We start from the raw sequence: 15,139 nt of genomic DNA, 5'->3' as shown, positions 1-15,139 counted from the left end.
TTTTTTACCATCCCTGTCCCATTTCAGAGATTTCCCTTCACTTCCTGCCCCATAGCCGAACAGGAAGTGAGAGGAAATCTATGGGGAATTCATTGACCCCCCTCCCCCCCAGGCCCTCAGAACTAGTGTCCCCACTCGAAAATTTCAGGGTGTGGCCTTGACAGAAAGGGTTGGTCATATTTTAAATTAGGGCGTGCACGAGTTTAGTCAGGTCTAGGGCAGCACAAAATCTAAATACACTACTGCCTCCATCACCCAATCATGTGCAAGCAAAAATGCTGTTTTTTTTTTTTTTCCTTGCACGTGGTTTGGTATTCTTTGCAAAGTGAAGCTTTACCTCATTTACTAAGCTCTGGAGCAACTGCAAAGTGTACAGTCTATTTGCCCTTAGTAAATCAACCCCTAAGTGTGGCATAGTGTATTCCTGTAGGCCCCTTTCACACGATAGACCCGTTCAGATCCGCCTATCTGTTTTTCAGATGGATCTGAGCGGGCCACCCATTGACTTGTATGAGCAGGCGGATGTCAGCAGAAATGTGTCCGCTGACGCCCGCCTGCCATCTGATCCGATAAGATCCCCTCAAAACAGACAGATGGCAATACGTTTGTCATCCGTCCAGCGGATCGGTTCGGATGAAAACGGACAGGCGGATCTGTTTTTGTCCAGTCTACCATAGAGGACAGCGGAGCTCTGACAGGTCCGTCCCTGCACAGTAAGTGGAGAGGGACCTGTCATCTACCGACTCAGCAGGGATAAATGGAGCGCTCTCCTGCAGAGCTGGCGAAGTCCGCTGAGCGGATCGGCCCTATGTGAAAGGGGCCCTAAATTACCCAATAGAAATACAAAGTCTCCATTAGTAAAGAGAAATAATACTTGGTGTTTTTTAGATACATGTGCAAGTTTTATGATAAAGTAACACTGTATTTTGTTTGCAGATTCCAGAAAATGACCCTAGGATAAACCAGAGTGACTGTATTCCTTTTTTCCGATCAGCACCTGTTTGCAATCTGGCCTCTCCTTTAAGGGAACAAATGAATTCCCTGACATCGTTTATGGATGCAAGCCAAGTGTATGGAAGTGACTTGGCTCTTGCTACTAAGCTTCGTAATACTACCAACAATCTGGGGCTATTGGCTGTTAACCAGAATTACACAGATAATGGCCGATCGTTTCTTCCATTTAGTGGAAATAATCCAGACGTATGTACCATCACAAACCCATCAGCTGGAATTCCTTGTATGTTGGCAGGTGGGTTTATAGTGGTCTCTTAATGACACTCACATTTTTTGTTTCCTGAGTGACATCATTTTTATCTAGTAATAGTTCACTGCCATTACAACCATTTCCAAAAAGATCACCTTTAGACTACATAAAACACAATGGAGGTATATGTGCACACAAGGAGAAAACTGGTACACCATTCAGGTTTTCCTTTCCCTCTACAGCAGGCATGTCCAAAGTCCAGCCCGCGGGCCTCCGCGGCCCTCGTTCTGGTTTAAAACGGCCCCTATGGTGATTTGGATATATATATCTTTTGTGGCCCCCAGGGCCACAAAAGATATATATTGTATTGATTGGCGCCTCCTAATGGCAATAGTGAGACTGCATTGATTGCAATGGTAAGGCTGCATTCATGGCAATGGTGAAGCTGCAGAGGGCACTGATTAGGATGCATTGATGGTCACTGACCCTTATTTTGCTTCACAGTTCTTTATTTAAAACATTTTCCTGAAACTTCCCTCTTAAAGGGAAGTTGCGTGTTGTATGTCAAATGGTCATGAGCGGTGCTCAGGGATTCGTTTTCGGCCACAAAAGATAGATATATATCTCCAAATCACATGCCCAAGCTCATCTCTTCATCACACACAGCCACAAAGGCAAGAGAATTCTTGTTGGGCAGTGTATTAGTGCTTGGACGAACACACTTATGCCGCGTACAAACGATTGGACATTCCGACAACAAAACCGTGAATTTTTTTCTGACGGATGTTGGATCAAACTTTTCTTGCATACACACGGTTACACAAATGTTGTTGAACGTCAAGAACGTGGTGACGTACAACACGTATGACGAGTCAAGAAAAATAAAGTTCAATAGCCAGTGCAGCTCTTCTGCTTGATTCCAAGCATGCGTGGAATTTTGTGCGTCGGAATTGTGTCCGATGGAGCTTACACACGGTCGGATTTTCCGACAACAAGCTCACATCGAACATTTGTTGTCGGAAATGTCGACCCTGTGTATGCGGCATTTGAATTTTAATGGTTCAAAGAATGGCAGGCAAAATGGTCGGCCCTCACGTATGTTCACTTCATCAAATCTGGCCCTCTTTGAAAAAAGTTTGGACACCCCTGCTCTACAGGAACATTAAAGTGGAAATACAGGCAAAATTTTTTTTTTTCCTATTAATAGTATGTTAAATACTGTTATCTTTGATATTATTCATTTTAGAACTAGCTGATTGTCTACATTAAGATAATACTTTCTAAGCTAACACAATCAGCTACTTACTTCCTGTTCTTCACCGACAACTGAATTTGCTAAGCTGTCTTTCACTTCTGAAAAGGTTGTTAGTTGTTGTTAGACAGGCATGCAGAACCATGTGGTTGTTTCTGCATGGCACTGTGATGAGCACTGTGTGCATAGTGTGGCACTGTGATGGCACTGTGTGCATGGTGTGGCACTGTGATGGCATAGCTCCCAATTGTCCCTGATTTCTAGGGACTGTCCCTGATTTGGAGCAATGTCCCTCTGTCCCTCATTCCTCCTCATGTGTCCCTCATTGTGTTCTGATCCATATAGATGTATATAAAATGCACGTTTTACCTATGAAAAAGTGGCGCTCGTTCGCGGTTCACCGAATAGGTGGACATCTGGCGATATTCGCATTGGTCTGCAATTTTACATTAAGAAAAACTTCGACCCATGACACATCCATCAGGTGGTACAGGACAGCCAATTGAGACATTTCAGCACATGGACATACCCCCTACCTTATAAATAGACCTGATCTGGTGGCCATTTTACATTCTGCTTTTTGTCAGTGTAGGGAGAGGTTGCTGTGTAAAGCAGGGACAGACTGTAGTGACACAAATCGTTAGCTAACAGGTCCACAAAAGTCCTTTTAAGGACTGGTATAGGTGTACTATTGTTTGGTGTGCAGTATATAGGGGTGTAATACACTTATAATATACTTTCTAATATAGAAAGCATATTATAGTGGATTTGTATTGTGCAGCATTGTGACTGGTGGTCTATTTGCGTACTGCAGAATTATATTTTCTGTTTTGCTGCATTACCTCTGCTACACACAGTGACAAAATGTACTGAAAAAAAAGTTTTATAACTGGTGCGATAAACCAGTTACCCCCCAAAACGACAAATTGAAGCGGGGTGTTATATAAAAATATACTTTCATAATAGTGTATTTGGGTACTGCAGAATTTTTGCCTCTTTCGCTGCATTACCTCTGCTACACACAGTGACAAAATTTACTGAAAAAAAAGTTTTATAACTGGTGCGATAAACCAGTGGCCGCCCAAAACGACAGATTGAAGCGGGGTGTTATATACCTTCTTCCACATATACTGCGCTTCTCTAGAGACTTTTTTTCACTGGGTCATTTAAAAAATGACAGGCAGAGGAAGATACAGGCCCTTCCTCAGCTGTGGTAGGGGTAGGGCAGGAGCACCAGGCCAGAGCCAAAGTGGGAAGTGGCACAAGGTGCGTTCGATTACGTCAAAGGACGCACCAGACTTTGTTGAGTGGCTCACCACCAACACCACCACCATATACCCTCCGCTTGATTCACAGGAATTATTTTCCGATCTATCAGAAGACATTTCCGATGCACAGCCATTCTTGGCATTGGATCAGGAAGAGGAGGTAGCAACAGCCGCCACTCATCAGTCTGACGACAGTACCCAGATCAGCCCAAGGAGGTTGGTCCCTAAAGTTGCTGCCTACTCCGAGATCTCTAATGTTAGTGGTGGGGAAGGTGACGTAGATGATGATGTGTCTACAGACGTCACGTGGGTGCCCACAACAGAGGAAGAGGAGGGGAGTTCAGAGGGAGAGATGGACCAGCAGATAGGGAGGAGAAGCAGGCCGAACTTACATTGCACAGAAGGTCACATCTGGCGCTCCCAGGACGCCGGCCCATGGCTCCGCAGTGTGGCCTTTTTTTAACATGTCTGCTGCTGACAATAGTGTTGCCATCTGCAGCCTTTGCAGTCAACGCATAAGTCGCGGTAAGCCCAACACTCACCTAGGGACAACCGCCTTAAGAAGGCACCTGGCCTCCCATCACTGAGCCCAGTGCGAGCAACGCCATCAGAACCCACAAAGCCACACTCCAGGCTCTCACCATCCAGCCTCTTCTTCTCCTTCTCCTTCTCCTCCATACTCACAATTGTCCTCCACTCCACCTTCCATCATGCCATCCTCACGTTATTCTGCAAAAAGGCAGGCTTCCGTGGCCCAAATGTTCGATCGTAAAAAAAAACGATGACGCCGGATAACCCTCTTGCCCAACGGTTGACCGATGGCTTGTCGGAACTGATAGCCCACCAACTACTGCCATATAAACTGGTGGACTCAGAGGCCTTTCGAAAATGTGTGGCCATTGGAACACCACAATGGAAGGTCCCAGGAAGGAAATGTTTCTCACAGAAGGGCATCCCAGAGCTATATGGCCACGTTCAGCGGCAAGTGAATGTATCTCTGGCACACAGTGTCGGTGCCAAGATACATCTGACCACAGACACGTGGTCTAGCAAACACAGGCAGGGAAGGCATATAACTTTTACTGCCCACTGGGTGAACCTTCTGACGGCCGTCAAGCAAGTAAATGAATATATGGTACTACAGCGCTACTACTACTAATTAATCAAGAAAAATGTATAGAAATAAAAAACTAAATAATACCGCTGCAGACACAAAAAAAGTGTACAAAACCAATAATAGTGATAAAATTGGTGTGTTGCGCTGATAATAACTTATTTCTACGTACAAAATTACATAAGAAAGAGACCCCCTTGTAAACTCAATACAAAAGGGATCACAAGTGCAAAATAGACAATATAACAAATCATCCAGTGAAGTGCCAGTGAAGTGCTGGGAAAAAAATCCCTATTGAAACCAGCATGCAATCTTCATGGGCAACTGCAGCAAGTCAGTACAACCCCTGTCACATGGAAAAAAAAGCACACCACAGTCCGATAATCATGGGATGGTTCAAAGTATACAGACTTCACTTCTATATAACTTTTCACTTCAGGGCAGTGCCGCTCATGTAAAAAAAGAAAACACAGATATGGTGCAAATAACGTATGAATAAGGAAGAAAACCAATGCAATGCAGCGATTGCACTCACGGAAGCCTCGATCTCATTAGGCTCTGCTGTAAAGTAATACGAACGCCGCTCAGTGCTTAGACGATCTCCTCAGGTGGATGGTCGCGTCACTCGGCTCCTCCCCCACGCGTATCGTCACTAGACACGCGACTTATTCATGGGTTGCCATGTGACCATGTCAGCTGCCTATTTATGCAGACTGACCATGGAGGCAAGAGCGGAGGATAATCTTTCACATCATTGTCGGCTTACTTGTACAGCTTTGACAAAAATAATAGTGTGAATATCACAAGCTTTTAATATAAACATACAGCATTAAAACTATTTAAAATACTTGAAAGATAATTAATCGATCATGATATGAGTATCACAACAATCATTACTATCTCTAGTGTGCTGCCTCCAGTGGCCAAAAAAACAAAGGACAGGCAGATACCCATTTCAATTATAACAATAAAAACAAATATAAATATAATAAGAATCATCACCCCCCCTAGTGGGCAATAATAAATTTACATAAAATTACATAATAACAGTATATAGACACAATTATACAACTGAAACATATAATTAAAATATATAAAATTATTAACAAGATTAAAATGTATATACATTGTATAAATATTGGAACATATTCCACTATATGCCACCAATAACGGTCATTCTAATCTTAATCAATCCCCATATATATATTTGAATAAATTACATTTCATAAACAGACAATAAATTAGTTAATCAGCCCAAAAGATTAATTAAAAATCTGCAATAAAACAATTGAGGTCAAACTCAATGTTAAGGCCATTAGGGGCCAAAGTGACCATCTCGTGTATCCACCGAGATTCACACTTACTAAGCTCCCTAACTTTATGGCTTCCCCTCCAATGGGGTATGTACTTTTGAATATATGGGGATTGATTAAGATTAGAATGACCGTTATTGGTGGCATATAGTGGAATATGTTCCAATATTTATACAATGTATATACATTTTAATCTTTTTAATAATTTTATATATTTTAATTATATGTTTCAGTTGTATAATTGTGTCTATATACTGTTATTATGTAATTTTATGTAAATTTATTATTGCCCACTAGGGGGGGGGTGATGATTCTTATTATATTTATATTTGTTTTTATTGTTATAATTGAAATGGGTATCTGCCTGTCCTTTGTTTTTTTGGCCACTGGAGGCAGCACACTAGAGATAGTAATGATTGTTGTGATACTCATATCATGATCGATTAATTATCTTTTAAGTATTTTAAATAGTTTTAATGCTGTATGTTTATATTAAAAGCTTGTGATATTCACACTATTATTTTTGTCAAAGCTGTACAAGTAAGCCGACAATGATGTGAAAGATTATCCTCCGCTCTTGCCTCCATGGTCAGTCTGCATAAATAGGCAGCTGACATGGTCACATGGCAACCCATGAATAAGTCGCGTGTCTAGTGACGATACGCGTGGGGGAGGAGCCGAGTGACGCGACCATCCACCTGAGGAGATCGTCTAAGCACTGAGCGGCGTTCGTATTACTTTACAGCAGAGCCTAATGAGATCGAGGCTTCCGTGAGTGCAATCGCTGCATTGCATTGGTTTTCTTCCTTATTCATACGTTATTTGCACCATATCTGTGTTTTCTTTTTTTACATGAGCGGCACTGCCCTGAAGTGAAAAGTTATAAAGAAGTGAAGTCTGTATACTTTGAACCATCCCATGATTATCGGACTGTGGTGTGCTTTTTTTTCCATGTGACAGGGGTTGTACTGACTTGCTGCAGTTGCCCATGAAGATTGCATGCTGGTTTCAATAGGGATTTTTTTCCCAGCACTTCACTGGCACTTCACTGGATGATTTGTTATATTGTCTATTTTGCACTTGTGATCCCTTTTGTATTGAGTTTACAAGGGGGTCTCTTTCTTATGTAATTTTGTACGTAGAAATAAGTTATTATCAGCGCAACACACCTATTTTATCGTCAAGCAAGTAACCCGTGGCACCCATGTAGATTTGGGTTTACCGCCACGGATTGCATGCAGGCCTGCCTCTTCTTCTCCTTCTCCTACTCCATCCTCCCTCTCCTCCTCGGCTGATTCCTCCTTTTCCGATGCTACTGTCTCTTCCGCTGCGCCGCCCAAGATCCCCAGAACCTATTCGACGTGCCAGGTTAGACGTTGCCATGCTGTGCTGTGTCTGTTGTGCCTGGAAGACAAGAGCCACACTGGACCTGCACTCCTTTCAGCTTTGCGTTCACAGGCAGATCAGTGGCTAACACTGCTCAATTTGACAGTTGGTAAAGTGGTGTGCGACAACGGTGCCAATCTGCTGAGCGCACGGAAACAGGGCAAAATTACACACGTGCCATGCATGGCACACGTCCTGAACTTGGTCGTGCAGTGATTCGTTGCCAAATACCCTGGGGTCCAGGACGTCTTGCAGCAGGCCAGGAAAATCTCGGCCCATTTCAGAAGATCTTACACGGCCATGGCTCGCCTTGCTGACATTCAGCAGCGACACAACCTGCCCGTCAGACGTCTTATTTGTGACTGCCCGACGTGAAGGAACTCAACCTTGTATATGCTTAATAGGCTGCTCCAGCAGAAACATGCAGTTAACGACTACCTGTACGAACTCTGTGGCAGGACAGGTTCTGGGAGCTTGGGTTTTTTTCACTGCGCCAGTGGCTGCTCATGCGCGACTCATGCAGACTTCTGCGGCCATTTGATGAGATCACCAAACTGGTCAGTCGCAGCCAGGGCGTCATCAGTGACATCGTACCTTACACCTTCTTTCTGAAGCATGCATTGCGTTGTGTCGTTGATCAAGCCATCGAGGAGCAGGAAGATGAGGAAGTCGCAATGCTGGATGAATTCCCAGGGGGGCTACTCCACCTAAGACAAGTCAACAACGGGAGTCTGAAGAGGAGTCAGAGGAGGATGGTGCCGGGGCGGATGAGGAGAAGCAAGAAGAGCATGCTTTAAACCTTTCTGGGATCCCTGGTGTTGTCCGTGGATGGGGGAGGAGAACGAGGACGACATTATCCTGGATGATGAGCAGGAGCCAGGCCACTACACCGCTTCCAGTTTAGTGCAAATGGGGGCCTTCATGCTCCAGTGTTTTAAGAGGGACCCCTGTATAAAAAGCATAAAGAGCAAGGACCAGTACTGGGTGGCAACGTACTTAGACCCCCGGTACAAACAAAACATGGCGGAAATGTTACCACCATCACAGAGGGCTATCAGAATGCAGCACTTCCAGGCCTTGCTTTGAGAAATGCTGCATTCTGCTTTTGCGTCCGCTGGCAGAGGAATTTCCACTCACAGAGAAACAGTTGTGGGTACCAATCCAACAGCGCCTGCAAGAAGAGGGTGGTTTGAAGATGTGTTGGTCACTAATGATATGAGATCATGATCTTTAAGCCGACCCATCGACAGCTGTCTTCTGGATCCAGCATCAGGGAACGCCTAGACCGACAGGTGTCCAACTACATAAACGGGTTAACGCCTGATGTGGTCGCACTGAGAAGTGATGAACCCCTGGACTACTGGGTGGGCAGGCTTGACCTCTGGCCAGAGCTTGCACAATTTGCAATGGAACTGTTGGCTTGCCCCTCGTCCAGTGTCCTATGCGAAAGGACATTCAGCGCAGCCCGAGGGTCGTGACCGATAAGCGCACTCGCCTAGCTCATGACAGTGACTACCTCACATTTCTAAAAGTGAATGAGGCATGGATCTCGGAGGAATTCAACACATGTGACCAGTAGACCATGTTTGATTCAAATTCCTCATGACAGGCCACAAATATCCGCCACCACCCATAACAATTCATGGTCCCTGTCTTAGGTTAATACAGCGGCATAAAAGGCCTTTTAAATATTGCAGCATGTTCGAATTTTTTTTTTGTCGTTTTTCAGAACCCGAAAAATTATGTGAAGCCGACACACGATCATTTTAAATTACATTTTTTTTAAACGTTTTTTACATGCCGAAAAATGATTGTGTGTACGTGCAAAAATGTACCACCAGCCACAGAATACAAAGTTGTTTGCTGTCAGGTGAACACCTGTGTGCTCATTTTTGGGGCCTGTACTGGCCGGCACTTTCTTCTGTATCCGGTGAATAGCTTAATGTACCTCCAGCCACAGAATACAAAGTTGTTTGCTGTCAGGTGAATGCCTGTCGGTTAATTTTTGGGGCCAGTAATGGCCGACACTTACTTCTGTATCCGGTTTTTCGCTTAATACTTGTGGTAGGTCAGTGTCCATGTTGTGGGACTATTTGTGCACAGCTAGTAAGTATTTTGTGGCTTGCGGTTCGCGAACATTTGAGAAAGTTTGCGGTAAGCGTTTGCGAACCGCCCCGTCAGATGTTCGTCCATCACTATTTCGCAGTGCTAAACCTTCCATCCAATTTCTAAATAGCTGCAATTGTAAATTCCAAAAGCCAATCTAAAGGAATAGTAGTGGCAAAAAAAGAACTTGTGGGTTTAACCAATCTTGTTTTTTTTTGTAAAATTCTCCTTTAATGGGGCGTGGCAAGGGGGCGTGTCCTATGCCTGCATACTTTTGCTGATAGGTGTCCCTCATTCCCATCTCAAAAAGTTGGGGGCTATGGTGATGACACTGTGATGGGCACTATGTTCATGGTGTGGGACTGTGATGGACACTGATGGGCACTGTGTGCATGGTGTGGCACTGTGATGGCACTATGTGCATGGTGTGGCACTCTGATAGCACTGATGGGCACTGTGTGCATGGCGTGGCACTGCAATGGCTCTTATGGGCACTCATAGTTGCCAACATTGCAAAAAAAAAAAGGGACACTTTTTTGCTTGTAGGTGGAGCCTTATTATAATTAGGGGCGGGGCATTCGTTTGTGGGCGTGGCATAGCGTAATAGAAAAATGCGGTGTGCAAAGCAAAAAATAGGCATGGTTTACATGGGATAGTGGGTATGGCTTAAATGGGCATGGCTTGGAAGGGGGTGTGGTTAGAGTCTGAGATGATGAAGGGATGGAGGGAGAAGGAAAGAAAGAAAGAGAGAAAGGGAGAAAGAAAGATGGATGGAGGGACAGCAGGCCCAGATACATTAACCAAATCTGTGCTGTTAACAAAATAACAAATGGATATGCAAATGTTGCTAAATCAAGTAAATGGTGAATAAAGTGCTAAGTGCACAATAATTATTTAACAAGTGAATCCATAATCCATAATATATCCTTAAAGTCCATTTAAATATAACTAAATTACTAAAAATATCCATGTGACATCAAACTTGTGCTCCCCCCATGTGTGAAGCTGCTCATCTCAGGGCATGCAACTACACAATTAAGTTTAGTCAAAACACGCAAGCGATCCACCTGGCAGTGCACACCAGTGCCTGTGCTGCTGAGGCCGCCTAGTAGGTAAGGGTAGCCTGACTGGACCGCCGGATAACGTGCGGGGGAGATGTCGGCGGGCGGCTGACAGCTGTGTCTCGTCTCGGCTGAGCTCGTCACGTGACCCGGCTGAGGAGGGGGGGAGACTCCAGGCGTGTGCATGCGCCAGCACGCCGCCCGCCATCCGAATTAGCCAATGGGACAGACAGGCCAGCTCTGTCTGTCAGGGCCGCTGTTAGAACTCATGGGGCCCCTGTACAGCCTACCTGACGGGGCCCCCTTTGATCCTGCCCCTCCCTGAAAGTTGAGGGGGGGGGATATGATGCAACAGTTGTGGAAGTCGAAGGTGACTTCAGAACTGCTCGTATCACTTCCACATGAAACCAGACAGTTGCTTTTACAAATATACACACACTCCTGGCTGCAGACCACAGCTGGAAATGTGTGTATGTGTTTAAAAAGACATGCTTGCAGCAAGGCCCCAGCTCTGATATAAAATGCCATGTATTCTGAATCGGCTACAAAGGCTATGAATGTATTTTTCAGTAGCACATGGAGCTCATTGCCCTGAAGAGATTATCCATCCCAAATCACCTTTCCAGATAGCTTACTCAGTCACAACTCACATGAAAGAAGATCTGGCGATGTTTATTCGTCGTATGATCCGTAGAATGCAAGTTACAACAGGTAAAAGAACGATTCTTACATGCAGGTAGAAGAAACATACAGGTCACATGAAGTACAGCATTGAAATGACTGATACAGAAAAGAGGGGGAGGAGACTGAGCAGCATGCAAACTAAGGAATGCCACAAGAGTCAAACTAGATAGGGATTAAAGAGACAGTACATAATAAAAATAATATCATGTAACATGACACTCCCCGCCTGAAATCTTTAGATTTCAAAGTCTATTACATATATAAAGATAAGTCCAACTTGAACCTGTAGGGGAAGAAACGTTAAAGGTAAAACTGGTGTGTAAACCATAGATACGAGATACCCGCAAACACAAGAAGGTATGCAGTAAATGAACAATGAAACATGAAGTCCAAAAAACAGATGGCTTGAGTCCTGCAGTCTATCGTTTATAATCGTGGGACTTCAACAGTAGCACAGTCAATAGTGATAGTGATATTCTCCCCGCCATAGCAGGTATAGCCGGTACTCCTGCCTAAGTCACTCACTTGGGAGAAGAAGCACCAATTCCGTGATTGGTCGTGAGAAAGTCCGAGCAGAACCTCCTTTAGTTATCTTAATTTCAACCTTTCGAACCTTTCCGTCATCGCTGGGCATTACGCTTGTTACAAGACCCATAGGCCACTCATTGCGACAGACTTCTCTATCTTTCAGAAGAACAAGGTCTCCTACTTTGAGGTTAGGCTTTTTCTTGCCTAGAACAAAGTTGCAGTGTATGTCTCCATTAACTCCTGAGGTCTTCAAATAGGCCACTGCAGCTATAGCTTCAACTGATGCATCAGAGAAAATATGGATTTCCCTCTGGACAGCGGCTGAGATGGAGACTGGGGCATAGCAACGTGGAATTTGGAGCTGTTCTAATGTCTTCAGAGAACCTCTCCATTTCTCCCATCTTTGTTGTTTCTCAATAGGTAACGGAGTGTCCCAATCTAGGTTATCGGTAGTAAGCTGTCTTAATAACATCTTACCTTGGATGGTGACTGGGGCTATAAATCCCAGTGGGTCGTAGATGCTGTTCACTACGGACAAGACTCCTCTCTTGGTGAAGGGTTTGTCACAGGTTGACACCTGGAAGGTGAATGTGTCTGCCTTGATGTTCCACAGCAGACCTAGACTTCTCTGTATAGGGGGTGTGTCTGACCCAAGGTCAAGGTCTTTCACACTGGCGGCATAGTCCTCAGGGTGAAATGCATTCATTAGCTCTTGGCTGTTAGATATAATTTTGTGAAGTCTCAAGTTTGCTACAGCTAGCATCTCCTTTGTTCTGGTAAGAAGATTAATTGCTTCTTTAGCAGTAGGAAAGGATTTGAGCCCGTCATCTACGTAAAAGTTCCTTTCAACAAATTGACGAGCATCGGATCCATACTCAGCTTCTCCAAGCTGAGCTGTCTTTTTTAGTCCATAGATTGCTACAGCTGGGGAAGGGCTGTTCCCAAAGACATGTACCCTCATTCGGTAATCAATTACCTCTTTGTTGATGTCGTTGTCCTTGTGCCATAGAAACCTGAGGTAATTCCTGTTATCTTCCTTGACGATGAAGCAGTGGAACATTTGTTGAATGTCGGCCATCACCGCTACAGGTTCTTGACGAAAGCGAATTAGGACTCCAATGAGGTTGTTGTTCAAGTTGGGCCCTGTGAGGAGCATGTCGCTAAGTGAGAAGCCTTCATGTTGGGCACTGGAGTCAAAGACAACTCTGATTTGGTCTGGCTTTCGTGGGTGATACACACCGAAGGAAGGGAGGTACCAGCATTCTTCTCCTTCTTTCAATGGGGGTGCGGGTTCGGCATGACCCCTGTCAAAGATATTCTGTATGAAGTCCACAAAATGTCTTTCCATCTCTGGCTTCCTGCTTAAGGTACGCTTTAAGGAGGAGAATCTTTTGACTGCTTGATGTAGATTGTTTGGTAGCTTCTCTCTCGGGAGGCGAAAGGGTAGGGGTGCTACCCAGCTATTGGAATCTTCCTGAAAGAACTCATTGTCCATTAATTTAAGGAATTCTTTGTCTTCTGCCGAAGGAGCCAACTTGTCGTCTTCACTGCTTACGTTGAAAACTGTAGAACCAAAGCTGTCATCGTAGGTGCGGGAAAGGTTTGTGTTGCAATGTCGCAACTTGCAGCTAGTTACCTTCTCCTTTACCCAGTAGTGATGTGGGCATGGCTCAAAGTGAGTATTACGACCATTTGGCAATACATTTGTCTTGAATGAAGAAATGTTAGTAGGCCTTTTCATTTTGCCTATACAGACGTTGCCTATGATGACCCAGCCTAAGTCCAGGTACTGGGCGAATGGGGCCTCTGGAGGTCCGCTGACCTGCCTGTGTACCTTGTGGATCCTTAGAATATCTCTTCCCAGCAGAAGAAGGATTTTAGCATCTTTGTCAAGTGGTGGGATTTCACTGGCTATTGACCTTAGATGAGGGTGGTAGAAGGCAACTTCTGGTGTAGGTATTTCTTCTTTGTTGGCTGGTATCTGGTTACACTCTACAAGTGTAGGTAAGGGTAATTGTAGGTTATTTTCTAGGGAGGACACAATAAATCCATGAGCCCTTCTTCCAAAAACCTCTGTAGTTCCACTACAAGTGCCTAATGTGTAAGGGTGAACCTCTCCTTTTGTGCAAAATAGATCGAACAGTTCGGATCGTGCAAGCGATCGATTGCTTTGATCGTCTAAGATAGCATACACCCTTAAAGTCTTTTCTGGCTGATCCTTGTGATGAATATTCACTAGGCATATTTTAGCGCAAGATTTGTCACAGTGGTCTTCCCCACAGACTTCAGTGCACGAAGAAAATACCATGGTGGAATTAGGTACGTGATCTGTACTCTTCCCGCTGTGGTTCTGCCCAGGAGGAAGGTCTGCATGTTGTGAAGGATTGGACTCAAGGGGATGGAGTGCTTGCACATGGTCCTCGGAACCGCACTCTATGCACTTGATAGGAGTTTTACATTCCTTGGCAAAGTGATCGGTGGAAGCACAGCATCTATAACATACCCCAAAAGTCTTTAGGAGTTCCTTTCGTTCTTGTAGGGGCTTCTTTCTGAAACCGATACATTTTTTGAGGGGATGAGGCTTCTTGTGGATGGGACATAATCGGTTTGGGTTTTCGATCTTGCCGCTCTTGTTTGGGGCGGGAGTGGGAATAATGTCTGTCTTCCTAACAGACACGGGACCTCTGCGGTTCCTGTAGCTAGTATGTAGGTTGTCACCTTTAGGTGAGGGAGTATTGAACTCGCTGAATGCAAAACTAGGATCGTTCTTGGTGTCAGCAATGTTCCTGACGAAATTGCAGAAGTAGGAGAACGGGGGAAAGGAAACCTTGTTTTCCCGTTTGTATGATGACCCAACTTGGATCCACTTTTCTTGTAGGCCATGCGGAAGCTTGCAAACGATAGGGTTAACTCCTCGAGCAGTGTCCAGGTAACTGAGGCCAGGTAGCTTAGGGTCAGTTTTGGCAAGCTGGACTTCGAGAAGAAGGTCGCTGAGTCTCTGGAACTCTATATTGTCCTTACCAGATATCCTTGGGAAATTTTCCAATCGTTTGAGCAATGCATTCTCTATGGCTTCAGGACTACCGTAAGTCTGTTCTAGACGCTCCCATGCTGCGGTGAGACCTGCAGTTGGATTGTCGATGTAAACTGACCTGAGGCTCTTGACACGTTCTGTTGACTGTGGGCCAAGCAACCCGATCAGCAGATCCAGCTCACGATCGGC

General features: G+C 44.7%; 1 protein-coding gene across 2 annotated transcripts in view; it reads left to right on the top strand.

Moving 5' to 3' along the window:
* The window catches only part of LOC120927666 (myeloperoxidase-like), a 104,139-nt gene that overhangs the window by 38,114 nt on the left and 50,886 nt on the right, over positions 1-15,139 (top strand). For both annotated transcript variants that reach the window (XM_040338488.1, XM_040338487.1), the window contains exon 8: positions 937-1,249. In XM_040338488.1, coding sequence (XP_040194422.1) covers positions 937-1,249 — 313 coding nt within the window. The remainder of the gene's footprint in view (positions 1-936; positions 1,250-15,139) is intronic.

The sequence above is a fragment of the Rana temporaria genome, chromosome 2, assembly GCF_905171775.1.
Source record: "Rana temporaria chromosome 2, aRanTem1.1, whole genome shotgun sequence".
NCBI classification, from domain to species: Eukaryota; Metazoa; Chordata; class Amphibia; order Anura; family Ranidae; genus Rana; species Rana temporaria.
Note: the sequence above shows the minus strand (reverse complement) of the source record. Positions and strands in the feature narration are given on the sequence as shown.